Source organism: Odocoileus virginianus, chromosome 14 (assembly GCF_023699985.2).
Source record: "Odocoileus virginianus isolate 20LAN1187 ecotype Illinois chromosome 14, Ovbor_1.2, whole genome shotgun sequence".
Lineage (NCBI taxonomy): Eukaryota > Metazoa > Chordata > Mammalia > Artiodactyla > Cervidae > Odocoileus > Odocoileus virginianus.
This window is the reverse complement of record NC_069687.1, coordinates 27,656,156-27,670,527: the sequence shown is the minus strand read 5'-3', so window position 1 is coordinate 27,670,527 and position 14,372 is coordinate 27,656,156. Positions and strand designations below refer to the sequence as shown.

General features: G+C 37.2%; 1 protein-coding gene across 8 annotated transcripts in view; it reads left to right on the top strand.

Annotated features, from left to right (window-relative positions):
• DROSHA (drosha ribonuclease III) overlaps positions 1–14,372 on the top strand; it is a 118,251-nt gene that overhangs the window by 33,181 nt on the left and 70,698 nt on the right. For all 8 annotated transcript variants that reach the window (XM_070476527.1, XM_020887065.2, XM_020887063.2 and 5 more), the window contains 5 exons: positions 535–621; positions 3,344–3,430; positions 9,916–9,987; positions 11,589–11,670; positions 12,635–12,709. In XM_070476527.1, the coding sequence (XP_070332628.1) occupies positions 535–621; positions 3,344–3,430; positions 9,916–9,987; positions 11,589–11,670; positions 12,635–12,709 (403 nt within the window). The remainder of the gene's footprint in view (positions 1–534; positions 622–3,343; positions 3,431–9,915; positions 9,988–11,588; positions 11,671–12,634; positions 12,710–14,372) is intronic.

The window sequence follows — 14,372 nt, the reverse complement described above, 5'->3', positions numbered from 1 at the left end:
CTGGGTCACACATCGCTGTGTCTGTCAGAGTACCTAGTGATTCTGCTGATGCTGCTTTCCTTTTCTTGTCCTAAGCTCCATGCATGTTCTGTCCCACCAATTCTTGTGCTTCCTGCATTTCTGGTTCCTTCTATTTTTACTCAGCATATTTAACCATATCACTTTATTCCCCTTCCTGTTATAGGCTACTGCTATCACTTCTGAGATTGTTCTTTTTGCTTTTTGGTTTATTGGGAGGTTAGCAAGGTCAAGTATTGTGTTATTTTACAAATGAAAAGGACGATCGTCATGGAAATTTAGTTCTAGAAGGATCTCTATTGTATGTGAATAGGTAGGTTGAGTACCAGTGACCAGCCGACCCATGTTTATCCGTTCAATTAATGGTAAAGTGAATACTGTTCTTTTCCTACCAGTTTGTGAAGGAAAACACACAAAACCTCTTTTGTCAGATGCGAATCTAGAAAATACAGTCTAGTTTTGAGTAACAATATTTTGCCACTTTACTCTTAAACTTACTTTTGTTTTTCCCCTCAGGCCATCAAGCCCTGTCGTCCTATGACCAACAATGCTGGCAGGCTTTTCCACTATCGAATTACAGTCTCACCTCCCACAAACTTTTTAGTAAGTTCCTACCAAAATCTTATTTCATTTGTTAAAAAATATAAATAGGATCTATGTGTGTTAATAGGTTGAAATGTGAATAGGCTAAGTGTGGACTCAGTTCTTAAAAAAATATTTTATTTTTATGCTGATAAAATTGGCCTTTATCCTAATGACTTTAATTTGGCTTCCTCTCATTATACTAATTTCTGTGTCATTTTTCTTTTATATTGTTGCTACCTCATAATAGCCAGTGGATTATGGATAGGTCTGTTGGAACTATAGAGTTGGAAGAATGCACAGAACATTTGTGCATCTCTTAAAAATTGGCGAATAACTTATATATTATCTAGTGACCCATAACTATTGCATTTATGGCAGTAAATGCCTAATATTTGTTGACTATGGTACCAGGCACCATTCTGCGTTTGAAATGTATTAACTCATTTCTCACAGAAGGTTGATGAAGTAGGTATTGTTTTCCCCAGTATGCAGATGGGACAGTTGTCCATGTTGCACAAATAAGGTTAAGTACCTTGCTGAAGATTATCTAGGCAACATGTGGCACAGTGGGGACTTGAACGTGGGCAGACTGACTCTGTAGTACACAGCTGTAAGTGGTGTTACTGTGCTATACTGCTGTTCACAGCAGTATAATTAATTAATTCTGGTTACATTTTTTTATTAAGAGATTTCAATTTCAAAATTAGATTTTTTAAAATGTTTTTCCACATAAAAGTTACTTTCCTATTTGAAGGAATATTTTATTTATTATTGATCACTTCTCAGCTTTTTGCCTAAGATCAGGTTTAGTATAGGGGCTTCCCAGGTGGCACAGTGGTAGAGAATCCTTCTGCCAATGCATGAGGTAGAAGAGACCCAGGTTCTATCCCTGGGTTGGAAAGATCCCCTGGAGAAGGAGATGGCAACCTACTCCAGTATTCTTGCCTGGGAAATCCCATGGACAGTGGAACCTGGTGGGCTACAGTCCATGGGGTTGCACAGAGTTGGACATGACTGGGCACACTGTTTGGTTGTTCCAGGACTTATTGGGGTGCTCGGGATCTTCACTGCAGCATACCAACTCTTAGCTGTGGCATGTGGGGTCCAGTTCCCCTACCAGGGATCGAACCCTGGTCCCCTGTGTTGGGAGCTCAGAGTCTTAGCCATTGGACCACTGGGAAGTTCTTCAGAATTAGATTATCAATAATTATTTAACAACTTTATTGAATATGATTAATATACCATAACTCACCCATTTAAAATACATATTTTATGATATTTAGAATTGTGAAACTAACACCACAATCTAATTTTAGAACATATTCATCATTTCCCAAGAAACCCTGTACTTATTAGCAGTCAGTTCTTTCCTACTCCCCAGCCTTCAGCAACTACTAACATATTTTGTCTTTATCATTTGCCTACTCTAGATATTTCATATGAATAGAATCATACAATGTGTGATCATTTTGGTTTCTTCTGCTTAGCAAAATCTTTTTCAAGATTCATCCATGGTATAATATGTAACTTCATTCCTTTTTACTGCCAAATAATATCCTGCTGTATGGATATACTATATTTGATTTATCCATTCATCAGTCAGAGAACATTTGGGTGGTATCCACTTTTGGGCTGTTATGAATAATGCTGCTATGAACGTTTATATACAAGTTTTTGTGTGGATGTATGTTTTCCTTTCCTTTGAGTATAAATCTAGGACTAGAGTTGCTGGATTGTGTGGTAAATCTGTGTTTAGTATTTTGAGGAACTACCAAACTATTTTCCAAAATGGCTGTACCATTATTATTTCATTTGAAGTTCTCTCGTTATAGTTAATTTAGGACAACTTTGTTGAGTTTTTCGGATGGGAATTAGCAGTAATATTTGAAAAACAAATAATGTGCGTTTGGATATTCTTTAGTTTCCCCTACCCACCTAAGCTTTTCATATATATATATGTGTGTGTGTAGGTGTGTGTATAAATGTTTATATATATATAAATGTTTAAAAGGATAATGTTCAATATCTATGTAAAAAAAGCATGTCTTTTAGGTTTCTAATCTTGATCATTTGCTCCATGTTTAGCATTTAGGATTAAAAATGGCAGACATAAGAATGGCATAATGAAGAGAATCTCTTATGCTTAGATCAACATTTGTATATTTTAATTAGATTCTATTTCCAGGTAATTAAGATCTTTGACATTATGCAAGAATTGGTTTGTTACAGTGTCTGCTGGCTGGGCTTTTCCTTGGAGGGTCTGGGGATGGAGCTGTGAGGGAAGGCGCTGCTGGTGCCTGGGGCCTTTCGGAGCCTTCCAGGCTAGCTTGTTTTGACGGTTGTGATGCTTAGTCTTCTCTACTTTGAGCTTTGATTTGGCTGTGTTATTATCTTTTTCTTGTTAGGACTTCTGTTAGAACAGAAATATAGTTTAGTAAGAATAGGACTGACAGTATTATGAGATTAAATAAAACAAGTTCCTAGAAAATGAAGTCATGTAGCCTTTTTCCCTTTATGGCAGCCATAATAAACCTCCTTGATTGTCTACTATATAACTGAAATCAGAGACTCCTACCAAGCTAGAATTAAGCTTCTTTGTAAAGTTTCTCCCTGGGTGTTTGGGAGAACGTGAGCAGGAGCCCATCCTTGCTTGCTTTGGTTGGTTGCTTTGTGTGCTCATGGATACTGTGCATGCAAGTCATATCATTTGTTCACGCTTCATGTTTCTCTTTGCTTTTAGACTGACAGGCCAACTGTTATCGAATACGATGATCACGAGTATATCTTTGAAGGATTTTCTATGTTTGCCCACGCCCCCCTGACCAATGTAAGTATGTGCTACTTGGCCGACTTTCGCCTTCCCTGTGCCCCGTTTCTTTCTAAAAGTCAGAGGAAATTTCTTTTCCTCTGACTTCTAAGTAACAGCTACTTTACATCCCTTTGCCTAAGCTACAGGAAATCAGCATCAGCGTGTGTCAGGTGGGAGTGTGACATCTGTGCTAATGACTCACAGGTTTGGTCCACATTAGATGGTGTAAGTAAACATGTATCAGAATAACATTTTGAGAGTGTGAAAGATTGAAAAAGAAGGATAAACTGTGGAGTAATGTGTCAAAACTATTTTGGGGTGGGTGTCCTTCAAAAGAGAGTTGGAAAGTTTTAAGGAGAAGCTATTACTTAGTCTGTGAGTCATAGGTAAAGAAATAGAGCTTGTTCGGGACATCTGGAGCCTGAGTTAACTTCATAGTTTTCTGCTTTTGCATCCCAGGAAGACGTCTTCTTTAAGAGACTTTGACATATAGATCCATGATATTTTTATACAGTTATTAAGGCCAATCTGTTGGTAATCGGTTCAGATGGAAGTCCTGTATCTGTAAGTCAAAATCTTTCTGTTTCAAAGCTGGCTCTCTTAGGGGTTGTCTTACTTACTGTGTATTCTAGTTGGATGTAGAGTGGAATTCACTGGTGACTCAGGAAGGGAATGTAGAGGTATCCATGAGCCAGTCAAGACACTGCTATAGAACTTACTGAATTTATAGCTACATGTACAGTGTATGTACATTGAAGTAGAATGTTCTTTAAATCTTTCTGGTTTAGTTGAAAGAAATTATATCTGCAGTTTGAAAAGTTATTTTAATTTATTTTAAATGTGAAATTCTGTTCCATTGGAGAGTAAAGAATAAAATCTGTGTCTAATCTTTCCACTTTCTATTTTTTTTAGTAGACATGATTCCATAGTAGTGATACTAATTTAAAACAAACTGTTTCTTTATGAGATTTTCTTTATGCCACAGTGTATTTTATCTCAGAGAATTTTTTTTGAGAAGATGATTACATTGTAAGTGTAAAAATAAAATCACTTGATAATACATATCACATATCTCTAGGGTGAACCATAGTATAGAAGATCATGTAATATTGAACTATATTTTTATTGAGGTATAATTGACATATAATGTTACTAGTTTCAGATATACAGCATAATGATTCAGTATTTGTATATATTATAAGTTATCACCATGATAAGTGTAATTAACATCCACCACCATACATACTTACAAATTTTTTAATTGGACTATTTTTTTTTAATCCAAGTAAAGTTGATTTACATGATGTGCTAATTAATCTCTGCTATACGGCAAAGCTCAGTTATAAACACATATGCATTCTTTTTTATATTCTTTTCCGTTATGGTTTATCCCAGGATACAGTTCCCTGAGCTACACAGTGGGACCTTGCTGTTTATCCATTCTAAGTATAATAGTTTGCAAACGCTTCGTATATCCCTCTTCTTCCCCTGTCCCTTGGCAACTACAAATTTGCTGTCTATGTTTGTGTATTTGTTTCTGTTTTGTGGATAGGTTAATTTGTGTTATATTTTAGATTCCACATGTAAGTGACACAGTATGGCATTTGTCTTTCTCTTTCTGACTTACTTCACTTCGTATGATAATCTCTAATTGCATCCTTGTTGCTTCAGATGACGTTATTTTGGTCTTTTTAAATTAATTACCTTTTTAATTGAAGAATTGCTTTTAGAATTTTGTTGTTTTCTGTCAAATATCAACATGAATTAGCCATAGGTATACATATGTCCCTTCCCTTCTAAACCTCCCTCCCCATTTTGTTCTTTCTTATAGCTGAGTAGTATTCCATTGTATATATGTACCATATCTTCTATATCCATTCATCTGTCAATGGATGTGTAGGTTGCTTAGATAATTTTTAAGCAATTTTTATGAAAAGGCACTAGGACGTTTTTAAATTTGGAGGTTTCTTATTTTATTACTTTTTAAATGTCTCAATTAGGCCCTCAAACCCTTTGTTACACTAAATCTCATTGTCTTAGAGTTGCAAAGGCCTTTAGAATTCATTTAGTCCAACTTGCCCCTACATTATACACTTCTCTCTTTTTTCCCTCAGAGGACTTGCAAATACAATAAAGTTAGTTACCATGAAAATACTTGAAAATTGTCTGTCTTATCTGTTAATTCCCTTTGAGTAATATAGATCTCACTTTAACTTTTAGGGTCACTTTAAAGAAGGAAAGCTGTATGGCTTCAGAGAGAGTTTAAACCTTAGTGATTCTATTTACTAGCTGTATGATTTGACATTTCAATTTTTATAAACCTTGACTTTTCTCATCTGTAAAATAGAGGTTATTAGTTGTGGTACTCTTACTGGCTTTTATAAAAAATAAATGGATGACACATCAAAAGTATTTATCATGATGTTTAATATACAGTACATTTGGCACTTATTATTTTGGATAAGATGTCAGACAGACATTTGCATTTTTCTGCTAATTCTTTTTTTTTTTTAAACTGATTCTTGGTACTTATGTGACCTGGGAGTGATTCTTTGAGCTTTATTAAAGTTTCTCAACACAAGGTTTTGGCACTGAGAGGCTGCTAGTGTGAAATTAATTGCAGTTGTTGCTGTTCCTATAAAATAAAAGATAGGACTGAAAAATTCCTGGCTTCAGTGTATATGTGTGTGTGTGTATATATATAAATATTCAAGCTCTCAGAACTTGAGAACTTAACTCTGTAATGAGAAGATAAGCCCCATCATTTATGTTAGAGATGTTGATAAAATAAATCGAGTTTTAAGCTGAGTGTTGTAGAGTTCATAGGAATTAGATCCATCAAAGGCCTCTTGAATTTGAAATAGCCTCCCAAGAAAAAGAATTATTAAATCGCTTTACTATTCTGATTCATTTTCTTGCCAGAGAGAACACATCAGCATGAAGGGCATGTAAATGATGGTAATGTTAGAATCTCAACCCAGTTTAGTTTTGACAGGTTCTCTTAAGGTCTTCTTGAATTAAAGTGGATTGAAAGCCTTGTTGGCTAAGTATAGAGCATTCCAGGAGAATTTTATCTATTTATATAGTACATTTGTCATTACTTATAATACCTAGTGTTTTTAAGAACTTCGATAACATAACTATGGTTACCTAGATTTGTGTATTACATACATAATATTTTATCCCGCCCTCAAAAGCACAAAGAAACGCCACGATCCTTTCCCCGCTGCCTTAATTGGCTTTACATTTCCAATGGCCTTGCTGTCCTGAATTGCAGTCATTTAGTGCCTGGAAATAGTAGAGTTAGAATGTAGAAGTTTAGGGATGGTTTTTTGGTTTGTTTCTGGTAGGATGAGATGGGAGTTAGTGTTAGTCACTGCTCAAATGTGTTTTAAGAAAAGATCAAGAGCGTTTATATTGTTTGATTGACCAACCGAGTTCCCAATATATAGGAAAAGGACAAGCTCTCTTTGAGTCTTAGAGATGAAAGTTTGAATAGAAAGGGAGACTCTGCCTTCCCAAGTTTGTGTGTCTGAGAAGGGCTCTAGTGGTATGGGTGACTGCCCCAAGGAAAATACAGCATGTGTAAGAGGAGAGGTTAAAGAAGGAGTCCCCCAGGGTGATTTTAGTTGAAGTCGCTGAGGAAGGGACCGTAGTTGCATTAATCACCAGCAGAGCTGCTGAAGCACAGAGCAGGAGTGAAGTTTACACTTCGGCCCTTTCTCTGCCTCTCAACTCTTCCCAAGGGTCCTTTGCTCTCCTGAATGCGCTCCCCACGTCATGCAGTGTCACCCGTGTTTGTTCCTCTCATGCATGTTCTGACATTAATATCTATAGCTGTGACACACGGCTCTGTGCTTCACACTCACATCTCAGATTGCGCATTGGACACACCCAACTTGATGTCCCCTCGGGTCCCTCACCCTTAACTTGGGCGAAACTGAACTGGTCATCTTCTCTACATACTGAGTTTAAGGGGCTTAGGGTTACACCCTGTGAATTTCCTTGTATTGATATCGTCCTGCCCTATCTATTCCCTTAGACTAGAAACCTGGAAATTATCCTCTGTTCTCTCTTCTCTCTCACTTCCAGGTCAGCATGGTCACTGTGTATTTCCGTCCCATCTCCTATGTCTAACATTCTTCCCCTTTGTTTTGGACTTTTCTTCATTCGGCTCCTGAACTGTTCCATTAGACTCCCGGTCTCTTGCCTTGCTTCTCTGTACGCCCTTCCCACCCTGTTTACGCAGCAACCCGTCCGTGTGAAACTGTGTTGGTCTCTCACTTAAAGCACTTGAATGACTTCCTGTTGCCAAGAAGCTCTGAATCCTTAACCTAGTTTATAAGATCTGCAGAATATGGTTCATACTTTTTAGCATTTCCTTGTGTCTCTGTCTCCATGCATTTCACTCCTGAAGAGCTGAATGACCTGTTTTGGCCCCAGCTCCTTTTTCTCTGTCTTGCTGGAAACTAAATTCCTGTTCTTTAATGCACTGTGGTAACCTGGATGGGAAGGAAATCAAAAAGGGAGGAGATATATGTGTATCTGTGACTGATTGGCTTTGCTATACAGTAGAAACTAACACAACATTATAAAGCAACTATACTCCAATAAAAATTAATTTAAAAGAATAAACAAATACCTTTTTCTTTCCCAATTAATTTTCTGGATGATCTGGAAAATTCCTTCTCATCTTTGAAGACTCAACTCAAATGTTACCTCCTCTTTGATTCTTTTTTACTTTATACTATTCAATATTTTGTTTGTTTTTTTAATGGCCCTGACAGGTTGCACTATATCATACTCTGTTTATTCTTGTTTACATGCTTTTCTCTCAGATCCCCGCCTTTTTAAAAGACAGAGGGTGTGGCCTATTTTAGAGTATCTATGACTCTATCGATTGTTAGTAATGTATTTTAAAACTATGAACAATTGCACAAATTATTCATAAACTATGCTCAAATATTTTTAAATGCTTGTAGGAAGAAAGAACTTAAAAATCATAGTGGCCTTAGCATGTTGCTTCAGCTGGTTTAGAACCCATTATCAATAAGAAAGTTGAAAATGGATCTCTTATTAAAGTTAATTATGAATTTCACTTAAATTAGCCACTATCCTTCAAAAAAAAAAAAAAAAAACACCTAAGAGCTAAACTTCATTTCTGAGAAAAAGATTTCCAGTAGATGGCATTGTAAGACTGTTTTTCTTACCATTCCTTTTGCTAGTGGAATTAAAATTTGTTTCTAATTGCTGTGGTTTGTAAAAACGGTGGCATTTATATAAAATCATCTTATGGACAGATCGAGTGGCCAGAAAAGCCTGCTTAACACATCTCTAGGGCTTCTGAGTCTATTAGTTTCCCCAGCTACTCAGCCAAACCACTGCTCTAACCTCACACCCCTCCCTTTCTCAGTCCTCCGTTCATTCAAAAATATGCCTAGAGAAAACCTCTTAAATCTGGGCACTAGGCTGGTATCTGATGCTCCATTGGTAAAGTGTGGATTTATTTCATCTGAGCTTTCTTTCATACATATACCCTGAGTATTAGGGCATATATTATTAGGACAGGTAATGAGAGATGGATACCCTAGTGGCTTAGAACTGGTGTCTGGAGCACGGGTTTCTAATTCACCAGATACCTGTTATCAGGTGGCACTAGTGGTAAAGAACCGACCTGCCAATACAGGAGATGTAGGAAACACTTGTTTGATCCCTGGGTCAGGAAGATCCCCTGGAGGAGGGCATGGCAACCCACTCCAGTACTCTCGCCTGGAGAAGCCTGTGGACAGAGGAGCCTGGTGGGCTATGGTCCATAGGGTCGCAAAGAGTTGGACATGACGGAGTGACTAAGACACTTAACACATATTACCTTAGGCAAAGTATCTGATCTGTTTTTTGTTTCTTCCACTGTACACTAAGGAGAATAATTGTACCTATCTCACAGGATGGCTACATGAGTGACAGTATATGAAACAGTAGAACAGGGCCTACCTAGCTAGTAAGTGTTAGCTATTATTATTTTTATTGCCATGATTGCTTTTGCTCCAGAGCCAGAAAGGCAGCATGAGTTGTGTGTACTTCAGTGACTTATGAATCTGTAACTGATGAATTGTCAGCCTGCTATCCCAGATCTGCCTGAAGAGCTCAAGATTCTGAAAGGTTTTAAAAACCTGAGAGAAAGAAGTATTTGTGGTTTTATTAATTCTTTAGAGGCAATATATTTGGATTTAATGAGTTCTTGTCATGTTTGTGTTGCTGCTGCTAATACAGTTAATTAAACACCAACATTATGCAGGTTTCCTGTAGAGACCAGGTCAGCTGGGTTCTTGCATTAAAATCCAGCAGTTGTGGTCAAGCTTCATGTGCAGCATTGTTAGCAGCTTAGATTAAGGTGAAACTTTCTAATTTGGTTCATGGCCTTCTGGGTCAGGTAGCCAACACGTGTACAGTAGTGAGCCCAGGAAGGCATTTTGAAACTGACCCTCTCCTTCTTATTATTACAGATTCCACTGTGTAAAGTAATTAGATTCAACATAGACTACACGATTCATTTCATCGAAGAGATGATGCCTGAGGTAAGAGAGAAGATTCTTTAACAGCTTGATGCAGTTTGCTCTTTTGTTTATTCCATAGTTATGTATCTTTAAAGCTCTGAACTTGACCAGCTCTGGCTTTTTGCCATAAGGATACTCTTAAAGTATTGTGTTCACTGTTGAAAAAGACCAGTCAGAGGTAACTGTAGTCAGATGTAGCTTTAGGAACGAGGTTAAAATTCAGGTCATTTTCCAACTTTTTGACCTATTTTTGAACCCATTTCTCCTCCTGTGGCAGCTACTGAAAGTTACGTGGTGGTAACTTTACATCTGTTTCTAGTTTGTTTTGGACAAGGGACAGCTTTTGGTTACTGGTCGTTATCAGAGAGGAAATTAGAAAAGTGAAACTGAATCTGATAGCTGTTGGAATAATCTTATTCATTATCTCCAGTGACAAGATCAATGCTTGGTTCATTTTTCTTCCCATATATTTACATATTTTTCCTAATTGTTTTTCGCTGCGGATGCTCAGCAGCAGATTTATCTAAATATATGCAAGAGGTTTAAAATTCCAAAGCAAGATTAATGTGAATCTCAGAATGATTCATTGCCTGATCTTGACTCTAGTGGTGTCAACAAATCACACTAAGAAATAACAACTAGACAGCAAACAAGCTTGTGCACTTAACATTGTGTTGGAGTCGGGGTCGATCTCCTGAGCCCCTGGCTCCTCTTGCAAACCTTGTTTAACAGTGCGGCTCTGTCGAGGGCAGCACGGGGATTGATGAGCATGACACGCACGCTTAGTTTGCACCTATTTCATTCTGAGCAAGTCCTGTTAATTCTACCTGTCTTTCAAAAAGAATTAAGGAGAAAGGGCCGCCCCTTCATTCTTCAGCTTGGAAGGGCTTTTTGGCTTCCTTTTGATTTTTAAGGTCATAAGCCTTCATTTGCTATTGTAAAAGTTGATGACTTCTGGCGTGATCTCACGCAGGGTGATTTATGAACCCCGAGCAAAACAAGTAGGAGGAAGAATTATGAGACAAGTCTCACTCGCAGATATATCATCTGTTAAGCTTGTTTACAGCAGAAATTTTGGTACAAAGTTCTGTCATTTTTGGTAGCCCTTTATTTGCCTTCATTAAGAGCTGGAACTTTTTGGGCACGGAGACCTCTAATTTATGGTAACTTGGCAGTAGTGATTGTGGGTGTGTTTGAGGGGTGGAGGTGAGCAGAGATGGGGGGGAGTGGTGCTGGGGACAAATCTATCAGAGTTGGCTGCTCACTGTGTAGTTTGAATTAACAGAAAGTCCCTAAGAGATTCTGGTATGTTTTATAATTGGGTTAGAAAAATATGACATAAAAGAGGCTTAGATTTTTAAATTTCACATCACTTTATTTGTACATTGAGAAGGGCCAAGCCCACATCTTCTTAGGAATTCTAATGACATTATTGCTTACTTCATTAATGTTTTAAGACACTGAGCTACTGTAGGACAGTGGCCAAGTTTTTTAGGAAATTAAACTGTTTTAGTACAGTTGCAGTAGACACTTTTTAAAACACTTGACTAAAACAAGCTGAAGCATCAGTTAATATATAGTTGTAGTACTATAGTAATTTGGGTTTCTGGTTTATTTTTCAGAATTTTTGTGTGAAAGGACTTGAACTCTTTTCATTATTCCTATTCAGAGATATTTTGGAATTGTATGACTGGAATCTCAAAGGTAAATAGGATTTAAAGAAAAGGGTAGTGCTTGTGGGAGAATGTTGTGGTTTATGTGAAAACTCATAAAAAAGTGGGGGTACATAGTTGAAATTCCTCTCACTTTTGAACTGCAGGGAAAAGTTTATTATTCATAGACATGCTTCTTATCATTTGACATAAATGAGTTGTTATGGGTCTCATTTAACTACAGATGGACCATGTCCATTATGGAGGATTACCATTAATTGTTAAGTAACTGGTACCTAGGAAGATGGTATCAGTTATGTTGAGTAACTACCTTGATTTATCTGCATTGGGGAAATCTTATTAGTTAATATCTTAAGTCTGTTGGACTTTACTGTAATAAACTTCTTCCAAAATGACAGTTCATTAAAACAGAACTTTAGTTAACTCTTAAAACACACACACACTGTATGCTACATCAGTTCAAAACTTGATAATTGGTTCTTGGATAATCCACTTTTGTAAATGCCTCTGTTCCATCAGACATTTATTTATTTATTTTTAAAACAGTGTGTTGATGAACGGCTTTTCAAACCAAATTTTGAATAGTATTTCTCGTTTTTTTTTCCCCAGTTGTATTGATTAAAATGGGACACAGTGAAAACATAAGCATATTATATCATGCAATAGTTCAATTATAACAAAAATCTTTGTATCTTTGAATTTCTAAAACTAGTTTTACTGTATATACCATATACTATATATATCCTTCAGGCTTTCATGCTTCCGTTTCTTTGGGGGGTCTCCTCACTGCAGTCTTCATGGGATGTTTGTGGCAGTTACCACAATTGGTTTAGCTATTGAGTTGAAGTGGGGGCAGTGTTTGTTATGTCCCTACTTCTGTTGGTGTTGGTGTTTTTTTTTTTTAGTTATTATAAATCTTGGGAATTAAGTTTCAGTGTTTGTTTCTCAAGGCAGTTTTATTTATTTTTTCTTTCCTTTTCACTTGTTTGCTTTAGGTCCTTTGTTTGAAGACAGTCCTCCCTGCTGTCCAAGATTTCATTTCATGCCACGTTTTGTAAGATTTCTTCCAGGTAAATCTTTTGGCTTGTCAGTGACCTGGTGAGATAGGACATCTGAAAATAAGCTATTCTCCTTTCAATCTTTAGGGACAACTTTCCCACCTCAGACACTTAATTATCTACTTCTCAGGTAAGGCATGAAAATGTGACATTATACATGCTGATTTATACCCCTGCATAATTTATGATAGCCCCAAATTAGATAAGCAGTAGGAGAATTGATTTCAAACTTTTGAGAGTCTACTTGATGAAATATCATGCAAGTATTAAAATTAAAATGGAAAAATGTGTGTGGCTTTAAAAAATGCATATAGCTAATTAGAAAACAATGTATGAAATTTAAAAAACAATATGATTATAACTATGATAAAAATAACTGCAGTAATAGTTGTAGTAAGATAGTGGTATTGTGGGAATTTTTTCTTTTTTGACATATACGTTTATTCATTTTATAGTGAAGAACAATTTATTCTCATGAAATTAAACATATATATAAGTAAATATATGACTGCTGTGTTTTTTAAAGCAATATTTTAACTTTTTAAAATTGTTGTCAAGAGGCTAGCTGTGAGATATGGCATTGTATTTAGTGTTTCTTTTTTTAAGTGGTTGGGCTTTTAATGAGGTATTTGGATGCCTTTTTGTTTGTAAAATCTTCACCATCCCAAGTGAATTCTTCCCTGGAATCTCATTCCCTTGTCTCACTCTCTGGTGACATCCACTTACATTTCCAGTTTCTCATTTCCTTATGCCTTTTGCTTCTGCTTGAATCTTCTTTTTTCTCAATGTGTGCCGCCACCTTTCTTTGCTTTCCTGCTTCAGTCCTATCCTCTGACTTTTGTCTCTCAGCTCTAGTGGCCTTAGCCCCTTGTACTAATAACCATCACCTTCTGCGGAAATGTCAGTTCAACCATTTGCTGTTTCTTCTCTGATATTTGGGCCTCTCGGTGATACAGGAGAAAAAAAAAAGACTGCTGCAATAAATCTGTGGTTTATCATTTCAGCTGGGGAGGTTTTCAGCGTGTCAGCTTTCTGCCCACATTTACGTATCAGCAGTTCACGAGTTCAGCCTCATGTTCATGCTCTCCTCCTCGTGAACATGGGGGAGCTCTTGCCTCCCCCATGCCTCAGAGCCGTCCAGGAGCCTGTTGGATTCTGGGCTGTTCACAGCCTGGCTTTGCTGTGGCCTCCCACTGCCTCTTACATGTCCTCACCCCGCTGTAGCTGCTGATGTCAGACCAAATCCAGTGGACACGCTTCAGTTGCATCTCCTCCCTGACGTGATACCTGGGCTTTTGGTGTGTTCTCCCTGCTGCGAGCTCCTTACTCGCCTTCTGGCTGTCTGATTCGTCCTTTGTGGCTTTTATCTCACTATTCATTCTAGTGTAGATTTTCCTCCAGCTTTTGTCCTTGATACCCTCCCCTCAGTCCACTCAGTCACAGTGGCTTATTTTAACATAGCGTTAATCATATTTTTAGTATTATAGTTAATGTTTGTTTGGAAAATGCATTCAAAACATTTTCTTTTGTATATCTGCGTATTTTATTTCTTTTTGTCTTAATTTTTTTATTTTGTTTTTTGGCTGTGCCACATGGCATATGGGATCCTAGTTCCCTGACGAGGAATGGAACCTGTGGCCCCCTTACCTCCCCCGACCCCTTGCAGTGGAAGTAC